Consider the following 14,715-nt stretch of genomic DNA (forward strand, 5'->3'; position numbering starts at 1 on the left):
CTGCACATGACATCCCCGTTCAGTCGCAAGGATTTAATTTATAAATGATCTTTTTGTTTAGAAATTAGATTACTTACAACAATATTAACATTACCAGATGTACCCCTAACACTTCAAAAGGACAGACATAATAATAATTTCCCCATGTTTCCCATTTTCCTCAATACATTCCTTCACTTCCACCGTGTAACACTGTGCAAATGGAATAGATGGTTTAGAAAGACCAACAATTTCAAACAAAAAAATATCTCCAGTTGTTACACGACAACGAATGCCATATCAAACATATGTAACCTGATTTTATCTTGATTAAGGTTTGCAAACCCTTAAATAAATAATAAATGTATTATGCAGCTATATAGCAACAGAGAAAGCATTAAAAGCATAAGATTACTGATAGTGGCACCTGGTGGCCAAGGTTGGTACCGCATGCATTTTTTTGAAGAGAGAAAAAAAAAATTGAAGACAGAAGTATTTATTTTTTTTTTTTTTTTTTTTTTGAAGAGAGAAAAAAAAACATTTTTTGAAGAGAGAAATTATTATTTTTTTTTTTTGAAGAGATAAAAAATAAATGTGAGGAGAAAAATTTTTAAAAAAAATTGAAGAGAGAAGGAACTGAGACACAATTATTATTTTTTATTTTTTTCACCGTTATTTTATTGTATTTATTTTTTTTTTTTTCAGCTTGCGGTTCAGAGCTTCCGTAGTCCGTTATGTAATCGCTTCGTCACGCGGTGTGTAAGATATTCTGCATGCATGACGTTATAAGTGTGCAGCAGTGTTCAGTGCAAACTCAGGAACAACTCAACATGAGCATGCTTTCGTTTTTCTGGAGGAACGGAATCGAGACACCGGAGCCGCTGAAAGCGGACGTGTCAGGTAACGTTTGAAATGGATGATGATAGTTGTTCTCTGATGTTGTACGTAAAATCAGGACGGCAAAACCATCTGTTCTGCTTAACTGCAGGTGCAGAGGAAAAACTCCACTTCACTCCAGGAACATAATTCCATACATTGAAATCTCACGTTACTTATTTATGAATTAAAATAAAGGGGGGACAATTCGGATGTGATGTATTTTGACCATGGTGAATGCAGTAATGTGATGAACTATGGTATGGTATATCATACTCTGTTGAATATGTCTCAGTGAAATTATGATACAGAGGTAAAGTTTTTAATTGTCTTCTGTTAGGAGTTCATTATACACTGTATACAGTAGATGACACTGTGGCATAAAAGTGAACTAAACATTTATAAACAATGATTGAATATAGGAACAATTGCAGGTGACTCCACAGCACAGGGGCCCTTGCCCTCACAGTCTTTACATCAGTCTTCTTACTCGCTTCTGTTTTCATTCACTTTTACCTGCCATATATATATATATTATTACACTACTTAACCCAACTGTAGGCCTATCAGTTATCTCATATGGTATTGTGACGAGGAGGAGGGCGGGGCCGGGCCGATGGTTTTCATTAAACATTATTTTGACTGTTCAGCCGGTTCCCGCCTCCTCCTTGCTGGGTTTCGGCACCACTGTAACAGTATAAGGATGGACAAGGAGGAGGTGGGAACCGGCTGAACAGTCAAAATAATGTTTAATGAAACTTAAAAAGACTTAAACAAACACGGCAGCTGCGTATGGCGCTATCTCTCTCGCGCTCGCTCTCACTCTCTCTCGCTCTCTCTCTCTCTCTCTCTCTCTCGCTCTCGCTCTCTCTCTCTCTCTCTGCTGCATCGGCTTGGCTTTATCCCTCTCCTCGGCTGATTAACCCAATTGGGGGCCAGCCGTGCGCACTCATGGCCCCGCCTTCCTCCTCGTCACAGGTATCTCCTATGGATCTGTTTTTCTTAATTATACCCAGGGTTGGGGAGTAACGAAATACATGTAACTGGATTACGTATTTAAAACACAAAATATAAGTAACTGTATTCCACTACAGTTACAATTTAAATCATTGGTAATTAGAATACAGTTACATTCAAAAAGTATTTTGATTACTGAAGAGATTACTTTGTATTTTAGTGTCATTTGTTTCATTTAATATTTAGTCCTTTCAGATGGAAAACATTTAAACATATAAATGATGTGATCCAAAGTGCATTTGAACAGCGGTGAAACACTTTCTTATGATGTGTTACATTCAGACAGAGAAGTAAGTTTGAAGTAAGTTTGGGGCAGAAGAAATAGAAATAAACCTTGTGTAAATTGTCAGCTTTACACTAAGTTAAAATGCTATTTCTTGTCATTTTACATGCACGTTACCAGGCACGATCATATTTCTTTATCAAGAAAATTCACGTTAGATCATAATTTCTTTTTTTCTAGTAAGACCTTTGATATTAGAGCAAAAATCTTATTCTTGATAATAATGTTTTTACTGTTTTCCTGTAAAAATATCTAAAAATCCTTAAAACAAGATCAATTTGATTGATCTTGTTTTAGAAACAACACTGCATAAGATATTTAGGTTTTTCAGAGAATGTATTTTTAACATGTGTATTTTGTCTTACTGTACTGGCAGAGTTTTTATAGTCGAAACAAGTGAAAAAATCTACCAGTGCTGAAGAAGTAATCCAAAGTATTTAGAATACGTTACTGACCTTGAATAATCTAACGGAATACATTACAAATTACATTTTACCGCATGTATTCTGTAATCTGTAGTGGAATACATTTCAGAAGTAACAATCCCAGCCCTATATATACCTTTTATTTTGATCAACTTTTATGCATCATGATGCTTCTTTTCAGTCACTTGTTTTCCCAGCAATGTGCAATGTAATCTATGCTGTAATGACTTACATTTATTGTTGTTCTTTGCAGATACTTTATTCTACATTTCATTTATTTTTTTCCATGTTATTAATGTCGTATTCTTATTTTAAATGCATTAGTTTGATATAATACATAATATAACTTGTTTATAACATAGCTAGTATGTGCCTCACCTCGAAGCTGATGATGATGATGATGATGATGATGATTATTCTTTTCAAGTGCACTTGCTCCCTGGTCCAGTTCTTAATGGCAAAACTGGCATGAACAAGTAATCAATAAAGGAAAACGAATGACTTAAAGCTGCTATAGCGAGCAGCCCCCTCTGTTGGTCAAAATAAACAGCACACGATTAACCTTGTTATCAATACGCTTTAATAGGGGCTTTCTTGCCATGTATTTTCACTTAGCAAACTATTTTGAATACGCAGAAATCACGGGAACATTTCCGGGGACAGCTCTAGACGGTCAGAAACCGGGGATAACTGGTCACCCATAGATGCCACTAAAAATGAAACAATTTGTTTAAACTAGATCAACCACTAACTGGTTGGTAATTCCCAGACCTTTTCTCAAAAGGTTGTTTATATAACAAAATATTTCATAAAATGTTTTATGGAAGTAACTGAACATGCTTTTGGCATTTATAAGATAAAACGGCCCATTAAACCACAATATATATATTTTTTCAAATACCCACTGACAATTACTAGCAGTATCATTTAATATAAAGCAATATAACAAAGCAAAATAAATTAGGGTCTGTACATATTATGAAACATAAGATATTACGTGTACTATATAACCAAAATGCCACTTTTAGAAAAATTGCTTTTGACAAATGCTGAACAAGTGTATTGACAAAGGTGATAAAAACTAAATAAAAATCAATAATGTTTGACAGCGAAACCTCATCTGTTCATATTATAGATCAGGGGTTCATATCCATTCTATTCTCTGTCTCTTTCTCTTTACCACTGTAGGCTGACTTTTCTTTTCTAAACAGAGAGTATGCACATGAATTAAGGTTGAGATTGTCGCAACAAATACCAACAACACGTAAGCTTGTCAGTCATTCAATTTATAGAACATCCGGATGCACATAAATCCAAGTCTTAGTGGCATGCAGGTCAGTCATATTACTTGAAACATCATTCACGATAGAGCTCATGTTTTTTGTGTCACCAGATGTGTAAGAATGTCGCTAAAGCAGACTACAAAAGTTGCTAAAATTGTAGCTAGTTGCTAGATGGCTCTTTTACTCGCTAAGGGGTTCAAGAAGTAAATAATCTAGCGAGCAAGTCGCTATACTGGCAACAATGATTGAGAAATACCCCTTGTTTTCAAAACAGCTTTCTGAATATGCACCCCCCCCCCCCCTTCTGCTGTAGGTCAAACAAAGAGGTAGTTCCGCCCCCAACTCACGCCATTGGTCGAGTCAATGTTGTTGTCTCTCTTGAGATGAGTTGCTCAAAACAAACAGAGGAATTTTCATAGTGCCACAGAGACACAGTTTTAAAGAAAATTAACCTATGAATGGTATACTTATGCCTGTCTCTGCAGATTAAGCTGGGATGGGAGAAAGTACTTCAAACACCGAAAAAGTTACATACTCCAACTTTAAATCAAGAGACAGTGTCAAGAAAAAGTCTGTGAACATTTTGGAATTATCTGCATTTCTGCATTAATTATTCATAAAATGGGGTCTGATCTTCACCTACAGTAAGTCTGAATAATAGACAAACAAAATCTACTTAAAGTTATGACAGACAAAAATGTGCTTGTTCTTGTCAGTACTGAATATACAATTTAACCATTCATAGTCTAGGGTTGAAAAAGTATGTGAACCTCTGGGCTTCTGACTTCTAAAAAAGTTAATTGGAGGCAGGTTTTCCAGTCAATGAGCTGAGATTGTAGGCGTGGACTTTAAAGGGGCCCTACTGTATATAAAAAAGTGCAATCTGGTTACTGACATAGTTTGAACTTCTCAAGAAGCCTGTGAACCATGCCCTGATCAAAACAAATGTCAGAGGGCCGTAGAAGAAGAATTGTAGAGATACGTGAAGCTAGAAAAGGTTACAAAAAAATTCTAAAGACCTGGATGTTCACCAATCCACAGTACAACAAACTGTCTACAAATGGAGAAAATTCAGCACTGTTGCTAGTTTGCCTAGGAGTGAGCATCCTGCGCAATTCACCACAAGAGCACAACATGCAATGCTGAAGGAATTGTAAAAGAACCCAAAGGTAACAGCAAAATATCTGCAGAAATCTCTTGAACATGCATCTCTGTTCATGTGTCAACTATAAGAAAAACACTGAATAAGAATGGTGTTCATGGGAGGACACCACGGAGGTGTCAAGTTTGTGAAAGACCACTTTGATGCTCTACAAAGCTTCTGGCATAATGTTCTGTTGACAGACAAATTTGACATTTTAGCAGAAACACACAACACTATATTTGAAGGAAAAAGGGCACTGTACATTAACACTAAAACCTCATCCCAACTGTGAAGCATGGTGGAGAAAGCATTGTGGCTTCGGACTGCTTGCAATCATTGAGGGAACGTCAGAAGAAACATTGCCAGTTCTTGAGCTGGAGTTTCTATTTTGTCAGTGTGTGTAATAAGTGATGACATTGCTCTGTTATGATTCAGACACTGAAATTGTCTATTTCTCTCAGGTTCCATCCCACCATGGCTTCGGGGGACACTTTTGCGCAATGGCCCTGGTCAGTTCTCAGTAGGAGACACTTCATATAAGCACTGGTTTGATGGGATGGCATTTATCCACAGTTTCACCTTTAAAGATGGTAAGCTAGGTGGACAAAACTTTTTTTTAAAATTATATTTATGGAAAGCATAGTACTACACTGAACACTACACTGCAGAATGCCACTTGCAGTTATAATGAGTGGATCTGCAAGGCTGCATGTGCCATTTTTCTGCATTTTGGAGTTGTTGAGAAAGGTTAGCTATGATAAAGAAAAATCTAGAAACTTTTACTATATATCTAGATAAAAAAGGAGCACTTATAGACTATTAGATGCATCATAATGGTGATCCAAAGTAGAAATAGACATTAATACTATAAATTTTTTCAGGTGATGTATTTTACAGAAGTAAATTCTTGAAGAGTGAAACATACAAAAAGAACACAGCTGCCAACAGAATTGTTGTGTCTGAATTTGGAACCATGGTCTACCCAGATCCTTGCAAGAATATCTTTGCAAAGTAAAAAGATAATTCTTTGTGGAACTTATCATTTTTGTTAACATTTTTTCAAAAGGACCTGATAAATAATTGCTTCAAATTGCTTTTCAGAACCTTCAGTCATCTGCAGAACACCATCCCAGATTTCACCGATAATAATCTCATTAACATCATAAAATATGGTGAGGATTATTACGCATCATCAGAGGTGAACTACATCAACCAAATTGACCCAATGACTCTTGACACATTAGGAAGAGTGAGTCCAGATACATTCAGTCATTCATTTATTTGTTATGTTAACTACATCTTAAAATTTTTCCTCATATAACTAAGCATATATCGTTGTCCTTTATTATTATTTCAGACTAACTACAGAAACCATATTGCCTTGAACTTGGCAACTGCACATCCTCACTACGATGCTGAAGGGAACACGTACAACATGGGCACTGCCATTATGAGCTTCGGCAGACCAAAATATGTTATTTTTAAGGTGCCTGCCAGTGCCTCAGGTACCAAGACCAATGAGCACTATTACTTTCTTAAAGGCATAGTTCACCTAAAAATTACTCACCCTCATGTCTTTACAAACACATATGACTCTCTTTCTTCTGTGGAACACAAAAGGAGAAACCAGATTGGATATTGCTGCTTCTCTCATGAACATGCCAAAGAGAGCTTATCAAGGTTATCAGTGAAAAACGACTTACATTTATGTCTGTTTCTCACCCAAAGCTATCATATGACTTCAGAAGACTTGGAATATAGTGCACGGGGTGTACAGAATAAATTTTTGCTGCTTTTTTTTTTTTTTTTTGCACAAGCTGTATAACAATTCTTTAAAAAAAATTATATTTTTGTGTTCCACAGAAGAAAAAAAGTCATATGTGTTTGGAATGACATGAGGGTGAGTAAATGATAATGGAATTTTCATTTTTTGGTGAACTGTTCCTTTAAATTCTAAAGCTTAATTTTAAATCAGTAGATAGGCTGTTTTTAAGAATAACACAGAAATGTTGTTGCCAATAAAGGGAAGAAGCCAGCCCTGAGTGAGGTGGAGCAAATTTGCTCCATTCCTTTCCGTTCCACCCTCTACCCTAGCTATTTCCACAGCTTTGGCATGACGGAGAACTACATAATCTTTGTGGAGCAGGCCTTCAAGCTGGATATTCTCAGATTGGCCACATCTTACTTCAGAGATGTCAACTGGGGCAGCTGCCTAAAATTTGACAAAGATGATGTTGTGAGTGAAACCTTTTGTTTTTTCACTTCATATAGTAGTTCATTTACTTATTTATGTGTTATAACAAATGTCCAATAATGAGCTGTCCAGTCATAACGTCAATTTGTAGGCCAACCTGGGAGGCTAATAGATCGCAACAGTCTGGTTCCGGAAGTAAAAATCCCATTCATTTATCCCATTGACGAATTGATTTTCATGATAACTTATAAACCTTTAAAGACAGACCTACCTTGAGCTTTGAGGTTGTTCATTGATGGTATATGATTCCGTTAAAGCCATCCGTGCGCGTTATTTCAACTTCATTGTTTAAAAATTGTGTTTGATAGCGGAATTCAGGGTAAACAACTACATGGCACAAAATAATGTCTGTAGTGAACATTTACTTGAAGAGACTTCTAACGTACAAACTCTTTTTTTTTTTTTTTTTGGCTAAAATTGTTTTTTTTTTTATTGTGAACTTTTCAAACATTTCACATAAATTTATAATAAATAGCTGCTCTGTTTTTTTTTGTTGTTGTTTTTTTTAAAATGTGAATGGCTAAAAAGTAACAAAATAAGGACTACAGCTACAACAAAGATGTGAGTTTATGTTTTTGAGGAATCAGACAACCGTTGCAGTCCTTATGTAGCAACTTGTTTGCAACGTATGTTTTTTTATGTTTAGCAAATTACCTTATTTTTGTTTGGTTTTTTGTTTTGTTTTGTTTTGTTTTGAAATTTCCAAGAAAAGCCATAGCTCGAAAAATTAATTTGTTTAGACTACAAATGTTATAAATAAAAACTATACTGTTCTATCGTCTAACAACTGTTGTTCTTGATCATCCCATAGAATGTGATCCATCTGATCAATAGGAAAACTGGCAAAACTGTGAACACAAAGTACTATACAGATGCATTTGTGGTATTCCATCACATCAATGCCTATGAGGAGGATGGCCATGTTGTCTTTGACTTGATCACATACCAGAACAGCAATCTGTACGATATGTTTTATTTAAAAAATATGAAGCAAGATGTTGACAAGTTCATAGAGACAAACAAGGACTACTCTCAACCAATATGCCAGCGGTTTGTCCTCCCTGTCAATATAGAGAAGGTAAAAAAGGTCATATAAAGAAAGAAAAAACTGGTACATTGCAGGAGAATTAGGGGTGTAAAAATGCATGAATCGACAATGACAATTCAATGCATTAATAATGTAATTTAAAGGAATATACCTCATTAAATACAAGCTAAGCTTTATAGAGATCATCTTCGACATGTTGATTACCACAGAAAACCTTTTGACTCAGTCCTTAATTGGTTACAACAAACCAAATTAAGCGCTGACAGTCACAGATGTGTGTACTGAAATAAACTTAAAATAGATGACTATGGGGCAACAGTTTGACCACTTTAATGGAAGTCTGTGGGGTAACCGCTTGACCATTTTTAATGGAAGTCTATGGGGCAAAAGTTGACCACTTACAATGGAAGTCTAGGGGGCAACTGCTTGATCACTTACAATGGAAGTCTAGAGGGCAACTGCTTGATCACTTACAATAGAAGTCTATGGGGCAACTGCTTGATCACTTAAAATAGAATTCTATTGGGCAACTGCTTGATCACTTACAATGGAAGTCTATGGAGCAACTGCTTGATCACTTACAATGGAAGTCTATGGGGCAACTGCTTGATCACTTACAATGGAAGTCTATGGAGCAACTGCTTGATCACTTACAATGGAAGTCTATGGGGCAACTGCTTGATCACTTACAATAGAAGTCTATGGGGCAACTGCTTGATCTCTTACAATAGAAGTCTATGGGCAACTGCTTGTTCATCTACAATGGAAGCCAAAGTGGCAACTTCTTGACCACTTACGATGGAAGTCTATGGGGCAACTGCTTGATCACTTACAGTAGAAGTCTATGGGGCAACTGCTTGATCACTTACAATAGAAGTCTGTGGGGAAACTGCTTGATCTCTTACAATAGAAGTCTATGGGCAACTGCTTGTTCATCTACAATGGAAGCCAAAGTGGCAACTTCTTGACCACTTACGATGGAAGTCTATGGGGCAACTGCTTGATCACTTACAATGCAAGTCTATGGGGCAACTGCTTGATCACTTACAATAGAAGTCTATGGGGCAACTGCTTGAACTCTTACAATAGAAGTCTATGGGCAACTGCTTATTCATCTACAATGGAAGCCAAAGTGGCAACTTCTTGACCACTTACAATGGAAGTCTATGGGGCAACTGCTTGATCACTTACAATAGAAGTCTGTGGGGCAACTGCTTGATCTCTTACAATAGAAGTCTATGGGCAACTGCTTGTTCATCTACAATGGAAGCCAAAGTGGCAACTTCTTGACCACTTACTATGTGGGGCAACTGCTTGATCTCTTACAATAGAAGTCTATGGGCAACTGCTTGTTCATCTACAATGGAAGCCAAAGTGGCAACTTCTTGACCACTTATGATGGAAGTCTATGGGGCAACTGCTTGATCACTTACAATAGAAGTCTATGGGGCAACTGCTTGATCACTTACAATAGAAGTCTATGGGGCAACTGCTTGATCACTTACAATAGAAGTCTATGGGGCAACTGCTTGAACTCTTACAATAGAAGTCTATGGGCAACTGCTTATTCATCTACAATGGAAGCCAAAGTGGCAACTTCTTGACCACTTACGATGGAAGTCTATGGGGCAACTGCTTGATCACTTACAATAGAAGTCTGTGGGGCAACTGCTTGATCTCTTACAATAGAAGTCTATGGGCAACTGCTTGTTCATCTACAATGGAAGCCAAAGTGGCAACTTCTTGACCACTTACTATGTGGGGCAACTGCTTGATCTCTTACAATAGAAGTCTATGGGCAACTGCTTGTTCATCTACAATGGAAGCCAAAGTGGCAATTTCTTGACCACTTATGATGGAAGTCTATGGGGCAACTGCTTGATCACTTACAATAGAAGTCTATGGGGCAACTGCTTGATCACTTACAATAGAAGTCTATGGGGCAACTGCTTGATCTCTTACAATAGAAGTCTATGGGCAACTGCTTGTTCATCTACAATGGAAGCCAAAGGGGCAACTTCTTGACCACTTACAATGGAAGTCTATGGGGCAACCTCTTGATCACTTACAATGCAAGTCTATGGGGCAACCGCTTGATCACTTACAATGAAAGCCAATGGGGCAACTTCTTGACCACTTATGATGGAAGTCTATGGGGTAACCATTGTCCACTTACAATGGAAGTCTATGGGGCAACCACTTGATCACTTACAATGGAAGTGTATGAGGTAATCGCTTGATCACTTACAGTAGAAGTCTATGGGACAACTGCTTGATCACTTACAATAGAAGTCTATGGGACAACTGCTTGTTCATCTACAATGGAAGTCAATGGGAAACCCTTAGACTTCCATTGTAAGTTCATTTCTGTACACCAAAATGATCAAAAACAAATTGAAACATTATTGAAAATATTTTGACCAAAGATGTTAGACTGCATCATTAACTAAAGAATCATAGTCAAATTGAATTGTTGTCAGAGCAAATATTTACACCCTTAATAGTAGTATACATCTGATATGTCATGAAGACTATTTATTTTTCAATTGTGCTTTCAGGAAACTCCACCAGACACAAATCTTGTCAAGTTGAAGGACACAACAGCCACAGCAGTGTTGAAGCCTGACGGCTTGCTCTACTGCACTCCAGACACCATTTTTCCGGGTGAGATTCACATATTCAGAACTTGATCACTTAAAAATGAATTTAAGTTCTGAATACAAATGTATTATGTACTGTGATGAATCTGTTTTTTAACACATCGTTGGCAACTAAATGTGAAGAGTTTTTTTTTAATTCTGAGTTATGTTGCTTGTGTTATTTCAGGTTTAGAATTACCAGGGATCAACTACAAATACAACAGTAAGAAGTACAGGTACTTCTACGGCTCCAGGGTTGAGTGGTCACCATATCCAAACAAGGTTCATATTTCTAGGATTCTGTACAGTTACATTTTATTGGAATATGTTTGAATATAAAGCATTTTCAGGTGTTTCCTGGGATTCAAACCCATGACCTTGCAGTTGCTATAGTGCCTGTTGAGCAACAGGACCATGTTGACTTCTTGTGCGAATATGCAATAGTTGAGGCATATTTACTTGTGTACAGATTGCAAAAGTTGACATAGTTACCAGAACACATCAGGAGTGGATAGAAGAGGAATGTTACCCATCTGAGCCTGTATTTATTGCATCTCCGAATGCTGTCGAAGAAGATGATGGTGATTTTTTTTTTTTTACATTTTTTAATTGAAGTATTTTATGGAAATACTGTTTTGTACATTATTGCAACACACAACTACTGTTTATGCATAATACAGATTAAAGATTTTCCAAAAATTAAGTATTCTTAAATTCTTAGCCTAGAACTACTAGGCATGACTACATTATATCTTCTCAAAGTTGAAGACTTTATATATATTTTTTTATGTTCAGGTGTGATCCTGTCTTCTGTGGTTTCATTTAATCCTCAAAAGTCACCTTTCCTGGTGGTCCTGAATGCTAAGACCTTTAAAGAGATTGCTCGGGCTTCCATTGATGCCACTGTTCATATGGACCTGCATGGACTTTTCATCCATGAGAAGTCTACCTAAAATGATCCATAGCAAGTTTCATAACTTAAAAACAAAGTTCATCCAATGAGGCTAACATCTGCATAAAATCTCCTTTTGTGTTTCACAGAACAAAGGAAAAACATGAAAATAAGTACCGTAAATGATGACAGAATTACAGGTCTTAAAAAGATTAAGTCAAAATTGTAACTAAGATTTTATCTTGTAACAAAACAAGTGTTGTTTATATTGTAATCTTTTTTGCAAAGCCTTATATATTTTTAAAAGGCCTTTAAAAAGGAAAATTAATAGATGTGTAGATTCTAATTTCATTATTGGAAATTGTATTTTTTTTTTTTTTTTTTTTTTTTTTTACAGATATCCTAAAACAGGGCTTTGTTGTAAATTCAGTGAGCATGGCTAGTAAAATGGTCTATCCTTGGGTCTAAGTGAATAACAACCAAATCTAAAGCATAAGGCTGAAATGTGTAATTTCTGCGACTCTAGCGTCACCAGACAGAATTGCAAAAATAAAATAAAAAATTCAAACAGCTTTTTAATCAATCCCACCATCTGCTGTTGATTAAACAAACAGATTGTCCTGCCCAAAACTCACACCACTGAATGAGCTAGATGAGCCGCTCATACCATACATACCCATTTTTAAAGTGCCAAAGAGACAGTTTTTACAGTTTGAGGATGGCTTACTTATAATTGAATCTGCATAATAAGCTTAAATAGAAGAAAGTATTTTGTCATCGAAAAAGTTACTCACTTCAGCTTTAAAGTTGTAAAATGTATTTTGTAAAAAATAGAAGGATTGTTTTTACAATGGATTTTTGTTTATTGCAACTTTTTTATATTTCCAATGTTTTATGAGCAGTACAAGCTCTTTATACACTCTTTAACATGCTGTGCCATATAAAATAGAAATTCTCCTATTTTACAGAATTACAAATGCTACATTAAAATTAGTTGTCTTTGATATTTTAATTTCAAAGCACTTGAACTCAAAATGCATTATTTGAATATGCCAATGTTCTATATTAAAAATTATAATAAAATAAAATGTTATATTTATATATATTTTTAAATATAAACAAAAATCTTCTTTTTGCATAATTCAACTACCACAGTTTTAAAGTAAAATTTCAGCACTCGTAGTTTTTGAAATAAAGGAAACCAAAAATGTCTGCATAAAATATTAATTTCTCAGTTTTTTGTTATATACTGTAAATAATCATAACATTAAGCAATAGGTGTCATTGCTTAATGTTATGATCACCTCTGCATGTCAATACAGGACTACAGTGAAAATTAACCAATGATCACCCATCTGAAATATTACTAGCAAAGGAGCTTTATTACACACAAAAATGTATTAGTAAATGTCTTATGAAACAATTTTGGACACATATGAATGAACAGACAACATGGAATAGTTTGTACATTGTAAAATTCATTTTCACATTAGGTCTATTTAAATGATCTGCAAAAATGCCAAAAATGATTAAAAATGATGTTCAGCCCTAAAATAAAATACTTTTCTGGTCCCACTTTGTATTAGCTGTCTTTACTGTGTACTAACATTAAAATACACACAATACAATGTACTTATTGTGTAACTACATGTTGTTCTGCTAAATTTTCACAAGATGTCACACATTTGCTGCTATTGAGGTTGAGGTACGGACAGGTTTAGGGGTAGGGTTAGGGTTTAAATTAGGGTTAGAGTTGGGGTAGGGTGAGGGGTTAGGTTAGGATTTAGATTAGGGTTAGGTTTGGGGTAGGGTTAGGGTTTAGATTAGGGTTAGGGTTGGAGTAGGGTTAGGGGTTAAGGTTAACAGTGTAACTACAGATATAACTAAATGCAAATACTTTAAATGTAAGTACAATGCAACAACATGTATTTACATAACAAGTACATTGCATCGAATGCTTAAGTACAATAGTAGTTAAAGACACCTAATATGGGGGGTGATGAGATGTTGTCTGTCAACCACCCATATATTTTTTTAACACTTTGAAGAAGTAAATGCAGTAATTTGCACATGATGAACAAAAATAAAGCTGACAGTACCAACTGATCATATCAGAGACAAATAAATTCATCATAATCAGGTCCTGCCTATTCTCAATAAGAAAAATGTACTAACTACTAAAGTAAAACTAGAAAAATAAATATTACTGTTTCTAAGCACACCACTGCCACCAAGTGTTGACCTACATTGCATATAATGGACTAACTCCCTTAGTCCTGGCAACAGCAAAGCAAGATATAACTGCATGCTAACCAAAACCTTATGTGCACAATGACATGATTTCTTTTATACTTCATCCATGTTCAGTAATAGTCTATTTTTAAAGAAATGAAATATCTACTGTAGAAGACAATGATTTCATGGGTCACATAACAAAAATATCATAAAAGTCATTGATCTTATTTTTTTACTAGGATCATAAAGTCATTAACTAATGTGTCACTGTCAATGTCCATTGCTAAGTATACAATGAGTAAACCTGAACATCAGATATTGCATAGCCAATCTGAAGAGTTTGGCAAACAGTCTTATGACAGCCCTGTATGCTAGACGGATATATATCTATATATTAATCTTTAATAATGTGCAGTGTAGAGTGATGTGTAGACTATCACGGGCTTGTTTGTGCCAGTGCTTTAAAGTTCTTGTCTTTAATGACACAAAAGATCAAGGTTCATTTTCAGTAATTTCTGGGAATTTCAATCTCTTATCATGACTTAAATGGTGCAGATGTAAACCACCAAATCCTATGACCCCTTTGTGATTGTATGTCACATCTTATCCAGAGAATTAAGCGGAGCCACCTACTGATGCT

At 35.7% G+C, this 14,715-nt stretch overlaps 1 protein-coding gene across 2 annotated transcripts; it reads left to right on the forward strand.

The window, feature by feature from the left end:
- The first annotated feature begins 763 nt into the window (after positions 1 to 763).
- LOC127455770 (beta,beta-carotene 15,15'-dioxygenase-like) lies at positions 764 to 13,410 on the forward strand. 2 transcript variants are annotated; one of them, XM_051723902.1, is made up of 11 exons: positions 764 to 879; positions 5,469 to 5,597; positions 5,889 to 6,018; positions 6,109 to 6,256; positions 6,365 to 6,512; positions 7,032 to 7,243; positions 8,073 to 8,339; positions 10,868 to 10,973; positions 11,136 to 11,230; positions 11,418 to 11,529; positions 11,744 to 13,410. In XM_051723902.1, the coding sequence occupies exons 1-11, from the start codon at positions 810 to 812 to the stop codon at positions 11,899 to 11,901; spliced, it is 1,575 nt and encodes a 524-aa protein (XP_051579862.1). In that variant the 5' UTR covers positions 764 to 809; the 3' UTR covers positions 11,902 to 13,410. The 2 variants fall into 2 exon arrangements, with proteins under 2 accessions (XP_051579862.1, XP_051579869.1); XM_051723909.1 differs by lacking the exon at positions 764 to 879 and adding an exon at positions 4,261 to 4,507.
- Positions 13,411 to 14,715: the final 1,305 nt, after the last annotated feature.

The sequence above is a fragment of the Myxocyprinus asiaticus genome, chromosome 2 (assembly GCF_019703515.2).
Source record: "Myxocyprinus asiaticus isolate MX2 ecotype Aquarium Trade chromosome 2, UBuf_Myxa_2, whole genome shotgun sequence".
Classification (NCBI taxonomy): domain Eukaryota; kingdom Metazoa; phylum Chordata; class Actinopteri; order Cypriniformes; family Catostomidae; genus Myxocyprinus; species Myxocyprinus asiaticus.

Excerpts from the sequence above, each read along its gene's own strand:
- LOC127455770 (XM_051723902.1), top strand. The coding sequence starts at position 810 with ATGAGCATGCTTTCGTTTTTCTGGAGGAACGGAATCGAGACACCGGAG. Across the intron at positions 880-5,468 it reads GCTGAAAGCGGACGTGTCAG|GTTCCATCCCACCATGGCTT; the intron begins GTAACGTTTGAA and ends TATTTCTCTCAG. Across the intron at positions 6,019-6,108 it reads TGCAAGAATATCTTTGCAAA|AACCTTCAGTCATCTGCAGA; the intron begins GTAAAAAGATAA and ends ATTGCTTTTCAG.